The following is a 15758-nucleotide window of genomic DNA, read 5'->3' as shown; positions in this document are numbered from 1 at the left end:
GTGTCAATAAAACTGGATGATGTTCGGGGAAAAGGGCAAGGCAGGAGAAAGAGAAGCACAAACTGACTTCAGGGCCTCATTTACCAACAAGCAGATCCTAATTCTGATTTTGGACTAACCTGGCCAAATTAACACAAAGTTTCATTGTCTCCTCATGACCACAAATATTAGGCAAGCAAATACTAAAGGGCTTTAAAAATAAATTAAATCAGGCCTGACCTGATTAACAGGAAGTTCAGTAATACACTCACTGCTTTGCCAGCAGTGCATGCATTCAGAGTCCTACCCCAGGACATCATCGAAGCCGACACTGTGAGTACAGTATTATAATGTGCCAGCTCTGGCGCAGTCGGTAGCGCTGTCCTCTGTCTCTCAGTCACAAGATTCTGGGTTGAAGTCTCACTCTACAGACCCAAGCACAAAATCTGGGCTGACACAGTGCAGTACTGAGGGAGTGCTGCACTGTTGGATGAGACGTTAAACTGAGGGTCCATCTGCCTGCTCGGGTTGATGTAAAAGACCCCATGGCACTGTCTGAAGAGCAGAGAATTCTCCTTGGTGTCCTGGCCAATATATAATCCCTCAACCAACATCACTAAAGCATCTCAACTCACTGGCATTTGTGGAATCCTGCTGTGCACAAATTGGCGATGAAGTGCGCCGGCATGTCCCAGAGGTTGTGAAAGGTGCTATATAAATGCAAGTTTTTGTTTTCTTATTCGTTGTCTTGCCTTGTATCTCTCACAAACCCTTTCCATTTTTTTTCTTTCTCATAGATTGATCCTGCACGGATTCAATGGGCTGAATGGCCTCTTTTGTGTCGTACTGACTCGAATGACACGATGACTTCCATTCGAAAAGCTATTCTGCACTTCTGCTTTGTCCTCTGTTTCTGGTTGTGCATTCTATGTCTGCAGATAAACTAAAGAATTCTCCAAACCTCCGCCTTCCATCTTTTGCTGATGAACTTTACGTTGTGTTCTCTTGTCATCGCCAGTGGAAGTTACCCTCTGTCACATCACCTCTTGGTTCAATGGAAGGAGCGCCAGCCTCTTCTCACCACCAAAACCTCCAATTCCTGGCTCCAACCTGGTAAACCTGACTTTGTAACCTCACCACATTGTTCACAATTTCACCTTTCAAAGTGAGCTCGCTGAAACAAATCAGCCCAACTGGAACCTCACCAACGTCCTCTCCAAGTTCAACTGAAGCAAAGGAATTCTTAATTTATTTCCCATAAGGAGCTTGTCTTAGAGGAGAGAGAGAGAGAGAGAGAGAGAAAGAGGCATTACTTAGCTCAAGACCCTCTTACATTGTCACAAGCCAACCCACCTTCACCTCCTTCACTCTGGTTGACGTTTGAAACCCCTTCGGTTGTCACTTCAAGGCCCTTTTCAAGGCACAAAGGGGAACTGATAGGGCAGATGGATAGAAACTATTTCTGCTGGTTGTCGAGCCTCGCACTCAGGGACATGATCTAAAAGTTACAGCCAGACCTTTCAGGAGTGAAGTTTGGAAACAAATCTACACACATGGCTGTGAGAAGTTTGGAACTCTGTTCTGCCACACTGGAACTGGAACTCTGATGCTACACCAATTGCAAATTTTAAATCGGAGATTGGTCGATTGTTTGGAGGGATATGGGACAATGGTGGCTTGATGGAGTAAGATTGCACAGTCATGATCTTGTTGAATAAATGCAAAGTAAACTTGATTAGCTGAATAGTCTTCTCCTGTTGCTCTGGTCTCCCCTAGTAAATGATTCCCGAATATCATGAGCCCATTATGCAAAATATCAACTGGTGGGCCCTGGTATTTGAACGCTTCACCAGAGTGAGGCGGCACAGTGGTGCAGTGGTTAGCATCGCAGCCTCACAGCTCCAGCGTCCCGGCTTCAGTTCTGGGTACTGCCTGTGCGGAGTTTGCAAGTTCTCCCTGTGACTGCGTGGGTTTCCGCCGGGTGCTCCGGTTTCCTCCCACAGCCAAAGACTTGCAGGTTGATAGGCCGTTGTAAATTGCCCCCCGTGGAGGTAGGTGATAGGGAATATGGGGTGAATGTAGTATTAGTATAAATGGGTGGTTCTTGGTCAGCACAGACACGGTGGGCCGAAAGGCCTGTTTCAGTGCTGTATCTCTAAATAAATAAATCCTGCATTCTTTTTGTCCATTTGTTTTACAATCCTGAAATGCTCACTTGCTTCCTCGCAAGGCTATGTGCTTTAATCGGTTCTGAGTTCTCCAATACTCAGTAAAAGCTGAGCACACAACAACAACTTGCATTTGTCTAGCGTCTTTAATGTCGTAAAACATTCCAAGATGCTTCACAGGAGTGCTATCAGATGAAATTTGACACTGAGCCAAAGACAGACACTGGGACAGGTGAGGTTGGCTCGAAGGAGCTTCTTCAAGGAGGAGAGAGAGAGGTAGCGAGGTTTTGGGAGGGAATTCCTGATCTTCGGGCCCCAGGCAGTTGAAGGCACGGCCACCAGTGGTGGAGCCATTAAACTGGGGCTGCCTCGAAGAGGCCGAAATAGAGGAGCGCCGAGATCTTAGAGGGTTGTGGGGCTGGAGGAGATGACCGAGATAGGGAGTGGTGAGGCCACGGAGGAATTTGAACCAGTGTTAGGATTTGGGAGTTTGTCCCATCAGATAGTTTAGTCTGACCATTGCTCAAGGCAGGCACTGTCTCTGTATAAACCCGAGTTATCCCTCATACCCCAATACCTAGAAATATTGTACAGTGCACAGAGACCTGAAGGGAAAAGTTAGTCACTGTCAACTTTACACCATTTACCTACTTAATGCCTTGCAGGATTTTGATCATCTCTTTTTGATTCTGTACTCTGACCTAATGGAAACAAAAATGACAGAAAATCCTCTGAGCCTTCAGAACAGCAGGAGAGAAAAATGGGAGAGGAGTCAGACACCGCAATCACAGTCGACTCAGAGAACACTATCCTGTAAAAGACAGATACTTTCCTTCAGAAAAGACAGAAATTTGACCTTGCTGCATTTTGCATGGTCCACCCTGCGTGAACCAGTTCACCAAAGGTGACACAAATCGGGAATTCAACCCCCTCACCTCCCCGTTACTCCGCTTTACGAAATCGGAAGATGGGAAGTTCGACCCGAGCCTTCCTGCCGGTGTGATGCCCACCATGTTCAAACAGCCCGCCACCATTCCCTTGCTCTATTCACCTGGAGAACAGCAACTTGGGTGAAGGGAGACTGCAAGACGCGGGGGGAGGGGGGGGGGGGCGGGGAGGTGAAGGTGGAAAGTGTAAACCTGCAGGAGTCAGCAGCTGCAGGAGAGGGTGGGCCAGGGGAGCTGGGGGGTGGGGGGGATGGGGGGAGTAGTGGGGAAGGAGGGAAGGGGAAGGAGAGGAGAAAATGAATGTGTGGTTTCAGCTTCCCAGAAACGCAGCACTGAAGTTTCACGATAAAGGAGCTGAGCCTCTCACGAATGTGTTACTGGGTAGAGATAGAGAACCATCTCAAACCGCCTCCCCTCCCAAAGCACACTCATGAATGTGATGCAGAATTTACATCAATATAAAATAGTCACATCACAAATAAATCCAACAGGGAATTCAGGAGAAACAACTTTCCCCAGAGAGTGGTGAGAATGGGGAACTCGCTACCATGGGGAGTGGTTGAGGTGAATAGTATGGATGCGTTGAAGAGCAAGCTGGATATAGGGAAGAAAGGAACAGAAAGATAGGAGAGACAGAGACAAGTGGCAAGAGGCTTGTGTGGGTCAGAAATAGCAGCATAGATAGGTCCTGCTCTTATGCTCTTTACTCAATGTGTAACTGCATGTAATAAAAACAAGAAATGCTGGAAATACTCAGCAGGTCTGGCAGCATCTGTGGAGAGAGAAGCAGAATTAACGTTTCAGGTCAGTGACCTTTCATCAGAACGGACCTGACCTGAAACGTTAATTCTGCTTCTCTCTCTCCACATATGCTGCCAGACCTGCTGAGTATTTCCAGCATTTCTTGATTTTTTTTCAGATTTGCAGCATCCGCAGTTTTTTGCTTTTAATGTAATTGCATGTGTCTCAGCATTGACCCCCCCCCCCCCCCGCCCCCCACCCCCGGGAATCAGAGCTGGGATCTTCAGGTCTGTATTGCTCAGCTCACTCAGTGGGGTCAGCAGAGACTTACACACAGCTATATCCTCAACTGGAGCACTTCCCCAGGGACGTGGAACCCAGTCGTGGCGTTAAAGCGCACTGATCCAGTATTCCCCAGCTCAGATTCCCATTCCCCCTCATGACGAACGTTGGTCTCTATCGAGCAAGACAACACACACACTGAAAAGCAGATAATCAACCTCACAGTGACTGAACAAAGAACTGTGAATATTCAGCCACAGTCAGAAGAAGCTTCACTCCTGTTCCGGTCACCTCTCCGGAGAAGCAAAGCCCACACTGTCAATATAAAAGCAAAATACTGCGGGTGCTGGAAATCTGAAATAAAAACAAGAAATGCTGGAACCACTCAGCAGGTCTGGCAGCATCTGTGGAAAGAGAAGCAGAGTTAACGTTTAGGGTCAGTGACCCTTCTTCAGAACTGACAAATATTAAACATGTCACAGGTTATAAGCAAGTGAGGTGGGGGTGGGGCAAGAGATAACAAAGGAGAAGGTGTAGATTGGACCAGGCCACATAGCTGACCAAAAGGTCATGGAGCAAAGGCAAACAATATGTTAATGGTGTGTTGAAAGACAAAGCATTAGTACAGATTAGGTGTTAACGGACTGAATATTGAACAGCAGCAAGTGCAAACCTGAAAAAAAGTGGGTAAGCAAACTGAACAAACTAAGATGAAATGAAATAAATGCAAAAAAAAAAGATTGTAAAAAAGAAAAAATAACTAAAAATGAAAGTAAAATGGGGGGCTGTCATGCTCTGAAATTATTGAACTCAATGTTCAGTCCGGCAGGCTGCAGTGTGCCTAATCGGTAGATGAGATGCTGTTCCTCGAGCTTGCGTTGATGTTCACTGGAACACTGCAGCAATCCCAGGACAGAGATGTGAGCATGAGAGCAGGGGGGAGTTTTGAAATGGCAAGCAACCGGAAGCTCAGGGTCCTGCTTGCGGACTGAGCGGAGATGTTCCGCAAAGCGGTCACCCAGTCTGCGCTTGGTCTCCCCAATGTAGAGGAGACCACACTGTGAGCAGCGAATACAGTATACTGCATTGAAAGAAGTACAAGTAAACCGCTGCTTCACCTGAAAGGAGTGTTTGGGGCCTGGGATAGTGACTGTCAATCTTTCCTGAGAATTCGATCTAACCTCTCAGTTCTGGTATCATCCCTGTCAATCTTGTTGATTACACTGCCTCTATACCCTTTTTGAGATATGGAGACCAGAACTGTGCACAAATTCCAAGTGTCTTCTAACCAAGGCTTTTCCAAGTGAAAAATATCTTCTCCGTCTAGAAAGGAACACAAGAGCTTGTTTTACTCTTTTTATGGCTCAGAACTAGATGGGTTAAAAAGATAAAGACTCATTTCATTCTTTGCTCTGCAATCTTGACAATGTGGTGGAATCTATCTGGTCCTCAATAAAGAGCTGCACAAATAGTTACGCCTGCTCTTGGCACTCAGCAGAGTGAAGAATCAAAAAAATAAACAGTGATCTCTAACTCTTTTATTACTGAGTGGGATTTTTTCCAATTGCAAGTTAATAGGCAACCTGAGGATGTACTGCTGCAGTGTTCAGTACTGTACAAAGCAGATGGGGACTAGTAGGGTACAAAGAGGTCTATAGAAGTGGATCTTTACAAAGCTTTGAGCATTCAAATTCTACAAGAGACTGTGTTAGCTATTAACCATTCATCATCTGCAGAGTGATTTCCACTCTCCCCTCACTTGACCTTTTGAGTGAGATGTGGCTTTCCCTCCGCAGGACTCGCATCACATGAGTACAACAAAAACTTTCAACGTCGCTGCGGCACTCCTTGGCTTCAAGTCTCTCTGCTGGATCTCTCTCGTTCACGCCCTGGCAAAGAGCCAGTTAGAACCACGATGAATGCCATCTTTGTCAGAGACTGTCGACCAGAGCCTGCTCAGGGGCTTGAGAGAGAGAGACACAGTTTTAGACTGAAGCCGAGCTATGAAATTTTGCCCTTTAATTATGTGTGTTTCTGATTTCTCTGTTCTTGAAGATGGGTAGGATTCAGCGTGCAGCATAGTGGAATGAACAAACTCATGACATGGGCTTTTTTTCTCAGCGGCACGCTATCCCTGCAGTGGAAACTGTAGCACCAATATTGCATTGACAACCACAAGTGGACATCAGCGTCTACCATTGACAGTATTAACTGGGCATCCCCTTTGGTAAGCATTACTGAAGACTTCATCGCTGTCATGGTGTTACCAGTGAGACAGGTGGTTACTCATCAGTCCAGGGAAATGGTCAAATATCTCTTCCGACTCCGAGCTGAAAGACCCCCCTGGCAAGGAAAGGAAAAGAGAAAGATTATACACGTCAATGTTATCACCAAGATCAGTGGTGTCATGGTACCAGCCAGCTGGGCAAAGCAGATTCCCCACACCACCTCTCCGAGCCTCTGCTCTCACTCCTGATTCAGGTGCAAAGGGGATGCATTTTCTCACTCTGGGACTCAGTGCAGTTACCCCCACACCCCACCATCTCTCTCTCTCTCTCTCACTCTCCAGCCATGGAGAACCCTCTGGAATGTCCATGCACCAGGGCAGCAAGGACACAATCAAAATACTATCCTGCCACTCCTTTCCCCTCGAGCCTGTTCTGCCATTCAATGAGATCGTAGCTGATCTGTGACTGAACTTCAGTGTCCCATATCCCTCAACACCTTTGGTGTACAAAATACTTATTCATCTCAGAGCTCAAGTAAATAACTGATCGAGCATCAAATGCCATTTGCAGAAGAGAATTCCAAACTTCTTCCACCATTGGCACTGAAAAGTGCTTCCTAATTTCACCCCTGAAAAGGTCCAAGTCTAATTTTTAGGCTTTGTCCCCAAGCTGTAGAAACACCGACCAGTGGAAATAGTTTCTCTCCATCTACCCTATCTGGCCCCCTTCACATCTTGGACACTTGGATTAAATCACCCCTTAACCTTCTGCATAACACAGTGTCCCCCTGCACCCTACTTCTCCCAAACGGTCATCTCTATCGGGCAAGTGGAGCTGACCTTTGACCAGGTTACGGAGGTGTGAATTGAAGTGGGTCAGCTCCTTCGGACAGGTCACGCAGCTGATCAGGGTCACCTTCCGTTCCCCCACTACCCTGTTTGTCCCACAGTACTAGTTCAGTTTCCTGAAAGACACCCACTAACCGTGGCGTTAGTCCCACAACTGCAAAGCTTTGACCAGTTGGGGCAGTTTCATTATTTAAAACAACTTAAGTACCATGCACAAACTTGCCCACCATGAGCAGCAGGGACTCAAACTCTTGGTCCACAGGTTACTCAGTTCCTTTTTGTTACTCTTTGTTTTCGCGATAGCTGGCTGTTTGTTCAGCTGTTTCTACCCTGCTGCAGCCCTTGCGGTGCTGCAGCTCCCTGCCATCTCCCCTCCTCAAAAGAGGAACTGTAAATCTGCAGTTCAAGTGCCATTCAATAAACGTGGACCTTTCCTTTAAGTAATTACATATATTCTATAAAGGTATAAAAAAAGTTGCTGTTATTGGAGATGTAAAGCATTTTGTCACAAGTATGCAGATTGGGGACGGGAGGTCATGTGATCAAACCTCCAGGAATACGTTGGCAACCAGACTCCCGGGAGACATCCCTCGAGAGAGAGAGAGTGAGTGAGGTCACAGCTCCCGCGATGTCACAGTCTGAGCACATGCACTGGGGTAGAACCTTCTCGTACATGACAAGGATGGTGGATTCCCTCAGTGCACAGCAGGAGGGGCAGGCCAAGACAGGGTGGAGTGTGGGAACCTCTTTTTTGAGCTCAGTTTTTCCTTTCAGTGGGTGGATAGCAGGAGAAAGAGATTACTCTTTTACTGTTGGAAGAATATCTTTTCTGTGTTACTCACCAACGTGACAGTTGTAAGTCCAGATGCGATGCCCATCATATTTACACCGGCATTTCACCACATTGTTGCTGTAGTCTGACTCAACCACCTCAAAGTTTGGATTGATGATCACCTGCAGAGTACAACACACCCTGTCAGCAGCAAACCAAGGCAGCTAAACAGCAATGGGAACACTACGTCAGAAGATGTCCAGGTAGAGAGAGGAGGAACGACATCCGAATGGAAGCTCCTTCACATTCAGGAAACAGGAACTGGAAAAACAATATTCTTCCAGACTGTCAGCATATTCCTGCCCAAAAGTCCCTGTCTCTGCAGACCGCAAACAACGATCGCATTTTTACAGTGCCTTCTCACAACATGAAGGCATCTCTTTAGTGAGTTCCAAGAGTTGGGATTGTTACTAAAGCCACAACCACTGTGTTGTCGGTAGGAACAGTGAGAAGAATGATCGGGTTCTCCGGTTTCTGGTGGGGTTGCTTGCTTGCTGGGAACCAACATGCCTTTCCAAAGAACCATCGAATCATCCAGCACAGAAGCAGGCTATTCAGCCCTTGGTGCCTGTGCTATCTCTTTGATAAAGCTATCCAATTCGTCTCACTTCCCAGAGCCCTGCAAATCTTTCCTTATCAAGGAATTCTCAAATTTCCTTTGGGAATTACTATTGAATCTGCTTCCACCATCCTTTCAGGCAGATTATCCCAGATCCTAAAAATCCGCTGTGTAAAACAAGAGGTCTCCTCATTTTCCCCCCTTTTTCCAAGGTCTCCTAAAGTCTGTGTCCTCTGATTACCAACTCTCCTGACAATGGAAACATTCTCTGCCTATTTACTCTCTCAAAACACCTCCTAGCTTTGAATAGCTATTCAAGCTCCCCTTCGCCTTCTTTGCTGCAAGGAGAACAATCCCATTTCTCTCATCTCTCTGAACCCTGGTACCATTGCAATACATCTCCTCTGCACCCTCTCCAAGGCTGGATTCATGTTCCGTCACACTGGCACAGTAAGTCAACGAGAACTCAGTGGAATATCTCTAAAGGACATCATCGGCAGCAAGACAGTCCTGGGGTGTCTGTCTGCATCCTGTGTTCAACAGTGCATGCACACTCATCCCACACCTCAATCTTCGATAATCATCTCTTGGAGTCTCCCCACTACATTGCGAAGACAGTGGGGAATTTCAATATATCGTGCTTTGTGGCAGTCATGTTCCCTTGGTTGTCTGATGATACCACTGGGAACATTTAGGCAACCAGCGTGAGTGAGGAAAGGGGGAAATACATTGAATTTGACAGCAGACAACAGGCCAGTTTTTATGCTCCACACAAGCCTTCTCTCAATCAACTCCATCTCACCGTATCAGTATTCATGACCTAGACTTGGGTTTGCAGAGCACAAGTTCCAAAATTTGCAGATGACACAAAACTTGCAAGTATTGTAAACTGTGAGGAGGATAGTGATAAACTTCAAGAGGGCACAGACAGGCTGGTGGAATGGGCGGACAAGAGGCAGACGAAATTTCATGCAGAGAAGGGTGAAGCGATCCATTTTGGAAGAACAAGGAGAAGCAATAATAGTTAAAAGAACATGCTTCGAAAGAGGGTGCAGAAGCAGAGAGAACTGGGGGTATATGTGGACAAATCACTGAAAGTGGCAGGGCAGGGTGAGAAAGCAGTGAATCAGGCAGACGAAATCCTCGGCTTTATCAATTGAGACACAGAGTAAAAAAGCAAGGGGCTTATGGTGAACCTTTATAAAACACTGTTTCAGCCTCAGCTGGAGTATTATCTCCAATTCTCGGCACCACACAGTCGGAAGGATGCAAAGGCATTCGAGAGGGTGCAGAAAAGATTCAGCAGAATGGTCCCAGGGATGAGGGACTTCAGTTACGTGGATAGATTGGAGAAGCTAGGGCTGTTCTCCTTATTGAAGATTAAGAGGACATTTGATACGAGGCGTTCAAAATCAGATAGGGTAGATCGGGAAAAACTGTTCCCATTGGCAGAAAGATCCAGAACCAAAGGACACTGCTTTCGTGTGACTGACAGAAGAACTAGAGGTGACATGAGGGAAATCTTGTAACGCAGAGAGTGGTTAGTATCTGGAATGCCCTGCTTGAGAGTTTCGTCCAGGCAGATTCAATTGTAGCTTTGAAAAGGGTTTTGGATAAGCACCTGAAGAGAAAAGATTTGCAGGGCGACAAAGAAAAGGCAGGGGAGCAGGGCTCACTGAGAAAGGCAGGGACAGGACAGGCCGAATGGCCTCCTTCTGTAACCATTGTCTGATATCCTATTATTCCTTTCTCCCTCGTGTGTTTATCCAGCTTCCCCTTAAATGCACCCAGGTGATTCACCTCACCCTGTGGTAGTGAGTTCCACATTCTGACCACTCTCTGGGAAAAGACGTTTCTCCTGAATTCCCTGGTGGATTTAATAGTGGCTATTTCATATTGATGTCCCCTCCTTCTGGATTCCCTACACGTGGGAATATCTTCTCTGTTGAAATGCTAGGCAATTTTGAAGACCTCTATCAGATCACCTATCAGTCTCTCTTCAGCCTGTTCAGTCTTACCTTATATTTATAACCTCAGCTCTGGACTCTTCCTCCAATGTCTCTGTATCCTTTGTGTAATATGGAGATCAGAACATTGCACAGAACTCCAAGTGTGGTCTGTGCAAGAAGTTTTACACAACTTTTCAGTGAGACTCCCCGAGAAAATGAATCCCCGGTGCTTTGTTTGCTATTTTTATGGCCTTTCGCATGAATTAATCTACCCGAGGAGATCGCGATGTTTGTTGGTCAGTCTTGGTCTGAGTGTTCCACCATTCAAGCTGACAACTCAACAATTCCCCACTGGCAATTCCCCCCACTTCAGTGCGCCATCTATAATACACAAAGGGTTCTCCACGTAACCTGTGCCTCCATAACACACAAGCTTGCCCACCCTGCGTTGTCAGGGCGCTTGCTATGTTTCATTCCTTCTCTTCGTTGACTGTCCAAATCTCCTGCCCAACGAGATTCTACTTCCCAAGACCAGGACCACAAGACTTGATGACTTGGGGACCCAACATCCATTTATCATGAGAAGCCTCCAGGCTTGGATGGAATAAGGAAGCAGAGATTTGATCCTTGTGTTTCAACAGGATCATGGCTCGACATTACCGGACAGAATACACCTGAGGTCAAGCTGACAGACACTTCAGCACGTAATCCAGTGCAGTGCTGAGGGAGTGCTGCACTGCCGTAGGTCCATCTTTTAGATGAGACATTAAACTGAGGCAACGTCTGCTCTCTCGGGTGGATGTCAAAGAGCCAATGGCATTATTTTGAACAGCAGGTGAGTTCTCTCTGGTGTTTTGACCAATATTATTAAAAGCTTATCAGGTCATTATCATATTACTGTTTGTGGGATCTTGCTGTGTGCAAATTGGCTGACCCGTTTCCGACATTACAACAACGACTACACTTCAAAAGCACTTCTTTGGCTGCAATGCAGAACAGGCTTTAAGGACTGAATGGCCACACACCTGCTGTAAAGCACTTTGGGACATGCTAATGTTGTAAAAGGCGCTATATAAATGCAATATCTTTCTTGCTTTCTTTTCGAATATGTACGTATTGTGGTCAATAAGAGTTCAAGCTGATGGAGCCTGGTGCTGGGTGCTCCTGGGGGATGAAGTTACCTGATGAAAAGGATGAGCTCACCTGCAGCACGTACTCTCCTGGGGGAACATCTGTCACATCTATCCACTGGCAGTCAATGTCATGCCGGTACGTGTCCCAGCAGCCCGCCGTGATGCCTTGCTCACCAAAGTTGGCACACTGGTAGTTCTTCCGATCCTCTGAAATGCAGATATTCCCGTGTTAAACATCAAGGCATGGAGAAAGAAGCAAATAGCTTGCATTTATATAGCACCTGTCACAACCTTCGGATGTCCGGAAGCAACTGAAGTGCAGCCACCAGCCATGGCTCAGTGGGCAAGACTTCCGCTTCCCTGACTCCAACGGTCCTGGGTTCGAGTCTCACCCCAGACACTGCAGCACTAAAGTCTCAGCGGACTCAACAGAGCAGTACTGAGGGAGTGCTGCACTTGGGGCGGTGCTGTCTTTCACTTGAGGCCTTATCTGGCCTCTCATGCCACTATTGCCAGCAAGAGCAGGGCACCTCTCCCTGCTGTCCTGGTCAATATTTATCCCTCAACCAACCAACATCTCCAGGACAGATCACCACATTGATGTTTTGCGGGAGCTTGCTATGCAAACAATGGCTGCCGCCTTGCCTACATTACAAAAGTGCCTGCACTTCCAAATGGGCTGTCAAGCATTTTGGGATTCCGTTGAGAGAAATGCAAGCCTTGCCTTCCATCTCCAGAACAACACAGTGGCAATCGTGCTGTCAAGTAACTGGGGCCTCGTGGTATTTCATCAATTCAGAGAGAGGCCGACTGAGTTACCTGAGTCACACTCGGTGTCCTCCAGACAGAAACTGGCTTTGTGTCCCTCTGCAACCCTCGAGCCGTTGAGCATCAGTAGATCGTAATTTGTAAACACCTCCATGCTGTGGTAGTGCCTGCAAGATGGGCAAAACAGAGGTCAGTCAGGAGCTTCAATCTAGACAAGCCCTCGTCCTTCAAATCCTCAACAGTCCCACAGTGGAATGGCTTCACAATTAGTTCCCTCGAGTGACGTGAAGATGGTAGGGGGAGGGGACAAGAAACAAAAGAGCTCCGATTAAAAAGATGGGAAAAACCAAGATTGAAAGGTTAGCATTAAGTAGCTATGCTTATCCCAACTTCCAAGCTCCATCAATCAGTTGGAAACACTGGGTTCACTTTGAAGTGTGTGTGTGTCTCTCTCTCTCTCGGTCTTTGCCTCAGCCTGTACTGGATCAGATATCCAGAGATTACTTTTCTGTTCTCTTTCTCCAAACAATATTTGCCAGGCCTCAGGAATGACAAGCCTAAAGGCCAGCATGACAGCTCGGTGATCTGACTGACAATGTGTAATGGATGGCCCTCAATCAGCAGAGACTGTAACCCGAGCGCTCAGAGCTCTGCTCTGATCCTTTGAGCTGCAAAAGGGCCTAAGACGCTCGGCTCTGTCTGGGATTAACCAGCTGAAATCAAACAGAGAAGGAGCTGCCTGACTTGGCTCATGTCCCCACCTCGTGATCCAATGCTGAATCAGAACTGTTGTCGCCAAGGCTATTTCGAGACACAGAGCATCAGCAGGGTTAACGGAGATTTACAACAAACACACACCCGCCTCCCAAAAGCCCTCAGAATCAACAGCAGAAACCCCAACAGTCTTCACAAGATCAAAATCTAACAAGGAGTGAGGTTGGGGGCAGGGGGTGGGGAGGGTGGGGATTCAGACCATCCTCATTGGTTCAGTAATCCCAGAATCTTCACATCCACCAGTCTCTCTGTGATTTCATTGTAAATGGTCGAGAAATGTTAGTTGTTCTCCACTTCATGTCATAGAGTCATAGAGAGATACAGCACTGAAACAGGCCCTTCGGCCCACCGAGTCTGTGCCGACCATCAACCACCCATTGATACTAATCCTACATTAATCCCATATTCCCTACCACATCTCCTCCTACATTAAGCCCATATTCTCCTACCACCTACTTACACGAGGGGCAATATACAATGGCCAATTTACCTATCAACCTGCAAGTCTTTGGCTGTGGGAGGAAACCAGAGCACCCGGTGGAAACCCACGCGATCACAGGGAGAACTTGCAAACTCCACACAGGCAGTACCCAGAACTGAACCCAGGTCGCTGGAGCTGTGAAGCTGCGGTGCTAACCACTGTGCTGCCCTGAAATCAGTCCCAAAATGACCTTTCCCTCCTTCAAACTCGTTCCCTTGCCTTACTCTTGGTGTTTCGAGGAAAGTTCGGGGCGCAGTATTTTCATTTCTCTGTCTATCTGGAGAACATCGCTGCTTCGAGGCCACCTCCATTCTAGGCTGAAAAACCTATCTTTCTGCAGACTTTGCTCGTGATTGCTGGTATTGAGATTTTTGATCATCACGAGTGAAACAGCAAATTCTTTTCAAGACATCGACTGCGATACACGAGTTTTGGCCACTTTTGAAATTCAAGGGGAACTTCCTGAGCCCCACGAAAGGACTTGAGGGTGCAGACCGGACTAACAGAGAATTACATGCAAAGTACAGCACAGAAACAGGCCATTTGGCCCAAATGATGCCTGTTGGTCTTTGTCCTCTCACCATACTTGATCTCACCCCATCATTATATCCTTCTATTCCTTTCTTCCTCATCTAGCTTCACCGTTAAACGCATCGCTGCATGAGTGCAGCACTGTTGGGGGTGCCGTCTAGCATTAAACTGAGCCTGTGTCTGTTCTCTGGCTTTTCAACATGGCTGCTCCATGTGCCCCAGTGGCATCAGTCACCTCACTGAGAGACCTGTTGTGTCAGAGGATGAATGGGTACAATAGACTGTCAGACAGGGTCTCTAGATCCATGCCTCACCTGCCCTCTGAGTGAAAAGATCCCATGGCACTATTTCAAAGTAGAGCAGGGCAGTTCTCCCCAGTCTCCTGGGCCAATATTCATCCCTCAACCTAGATCAATGAAATAGATGACCATGTCATTATCTCACTGCTGCTTGTGGGATCCTGCTGTGCCCTAATTGGCTGCTGCCTTTCCCACATTACAACAGTGACTGCACTTAATTGGCTATAAACTCTGGGACTTGCTGAGATTGCAAACCGAGTTACATGAATGCAAAGTCTTGCTTTCTCGAGTACCCCCGGCCCGCCCCCGCCCCCGCCCCCATGGTTTGAAGGACAGCAAACAAGCCTCCAGATAGGAGCAAGTCTAACAATTTACTCCGAAAATACTCCAGTTGATTTTCTGCGAGAGTTGGATCTGAAACTCCCGCCCTGTCCTTCAAGTGCTGAGACTGAACCCGGTTTGGATTTTCTGCTGTAATGTGACTCTGTTGCCAGTAGAGGGCTGTGCTGCCAATGAAATCGCTTCCTTTGCGGGGGCGGCAGCAGCAGCGCCGCCTGGTGGCAGGAGGCGGCAGGCGCAGGGATGAACTCAGGGGCTGCAAGAACACCAGGGCCAAGTGCTCTTGGCTCTGGCTCACCCTGGAATCTGCACCGTGAAGGAGCAGTTTGCAATTTCTTTTTCAAGGTCGTGAACCCCCTTCTAAAAACTGACACAGGGAACCTCCTGCCAATTTTGGCACACAACAATTTTCACAGAGAGTTCCATTGACCCCCCCGTTCTCATACTGACCCATTTCGATTGATCCCCTACCCCAATCTGACGCTCCAGTCTGCTACTGAGGGAGTGTTGTCCTGCAAGAAGCACCTTTCACAAGCTCAGGATGTCCCAGAGGTACTTGACAGCCAAGTACATCAAGTACAACAAACACACAAATGAAAAGCAAAATACTGCGGATGCTGGAAATCTGAAATAAAAATAAGAAACGCTGGAAATACTCAGCAGGTCTGGCAACATCTGTGGAGAGAGAAGCAGAGTTAACGTTTCAGGTCAGTGACCCTTCATCAGAACTGGCTGATATAAAAAATGCAAAAGACTTTCAGCAAGTAAAGCAGGGGTGGGGCAAGAGACAACAAAAGAGAAGGTGTGATAGGACAAGGTCACAGAGTATAACTGACCAGAAGGCCATGGAACAAATGCAAACAACATGTTCATGGTGTGTTGAAAGCATCCTCATTGCTT

General features: G+C 47.1%; 1 protein-coding gene across 1 annotated transcript in view; it reads right to left on the bottom strand.

Moving 5' to 3' along the window:
• Positions 1–5543: 5543 nt before the first annotated feature.
• The window catches only part of LOC137357161 (uncharacterized), a 115461-nt gene continuing 105246 nt past the window's right edge, over positions 5544–15758 (bottom strand). Inside the window, exons 34-37 of the mRNA XM_068023261.1 lie at positions 12486–12601; positions 11737–11873; positions 8036–8147; positions 5544–6460 (exon numbers count right to left, since the gene is read on the bottom strand). Coding sequence (XP_067879362.1) covers positions 6381–6460; positions 8036–8147; positions 11737–11873; positions 12486–12601 — 445 coding nt within the window. The 3' untranslated portion in view covers positions 5544–6380. The remainder of the gene's footprint in view (positions 6461–8035; positions 8148–11736; positions 11874–12485; positions 12602–15758) is intronic.

This window comes from Heterodontus francisci, chromosome 47, assembly GCF_036365525.1.
Source record: "Heterodontus francisci isolate sHetFra1 chromosome 47, sHetFra1.hap1, whole genome shotgun sequence".
NCBI classification, from domain to species: domain Eukaryota; kingdom Metazoa; phylum Chordata; class Chondrichthyes; order Heterodontiformes; family Heterodontidae; genus Heterodontus; species Heterodontus francisci.
This window is presented reverse-complemented; position numbering and strand designations above follow the sequence as displayed.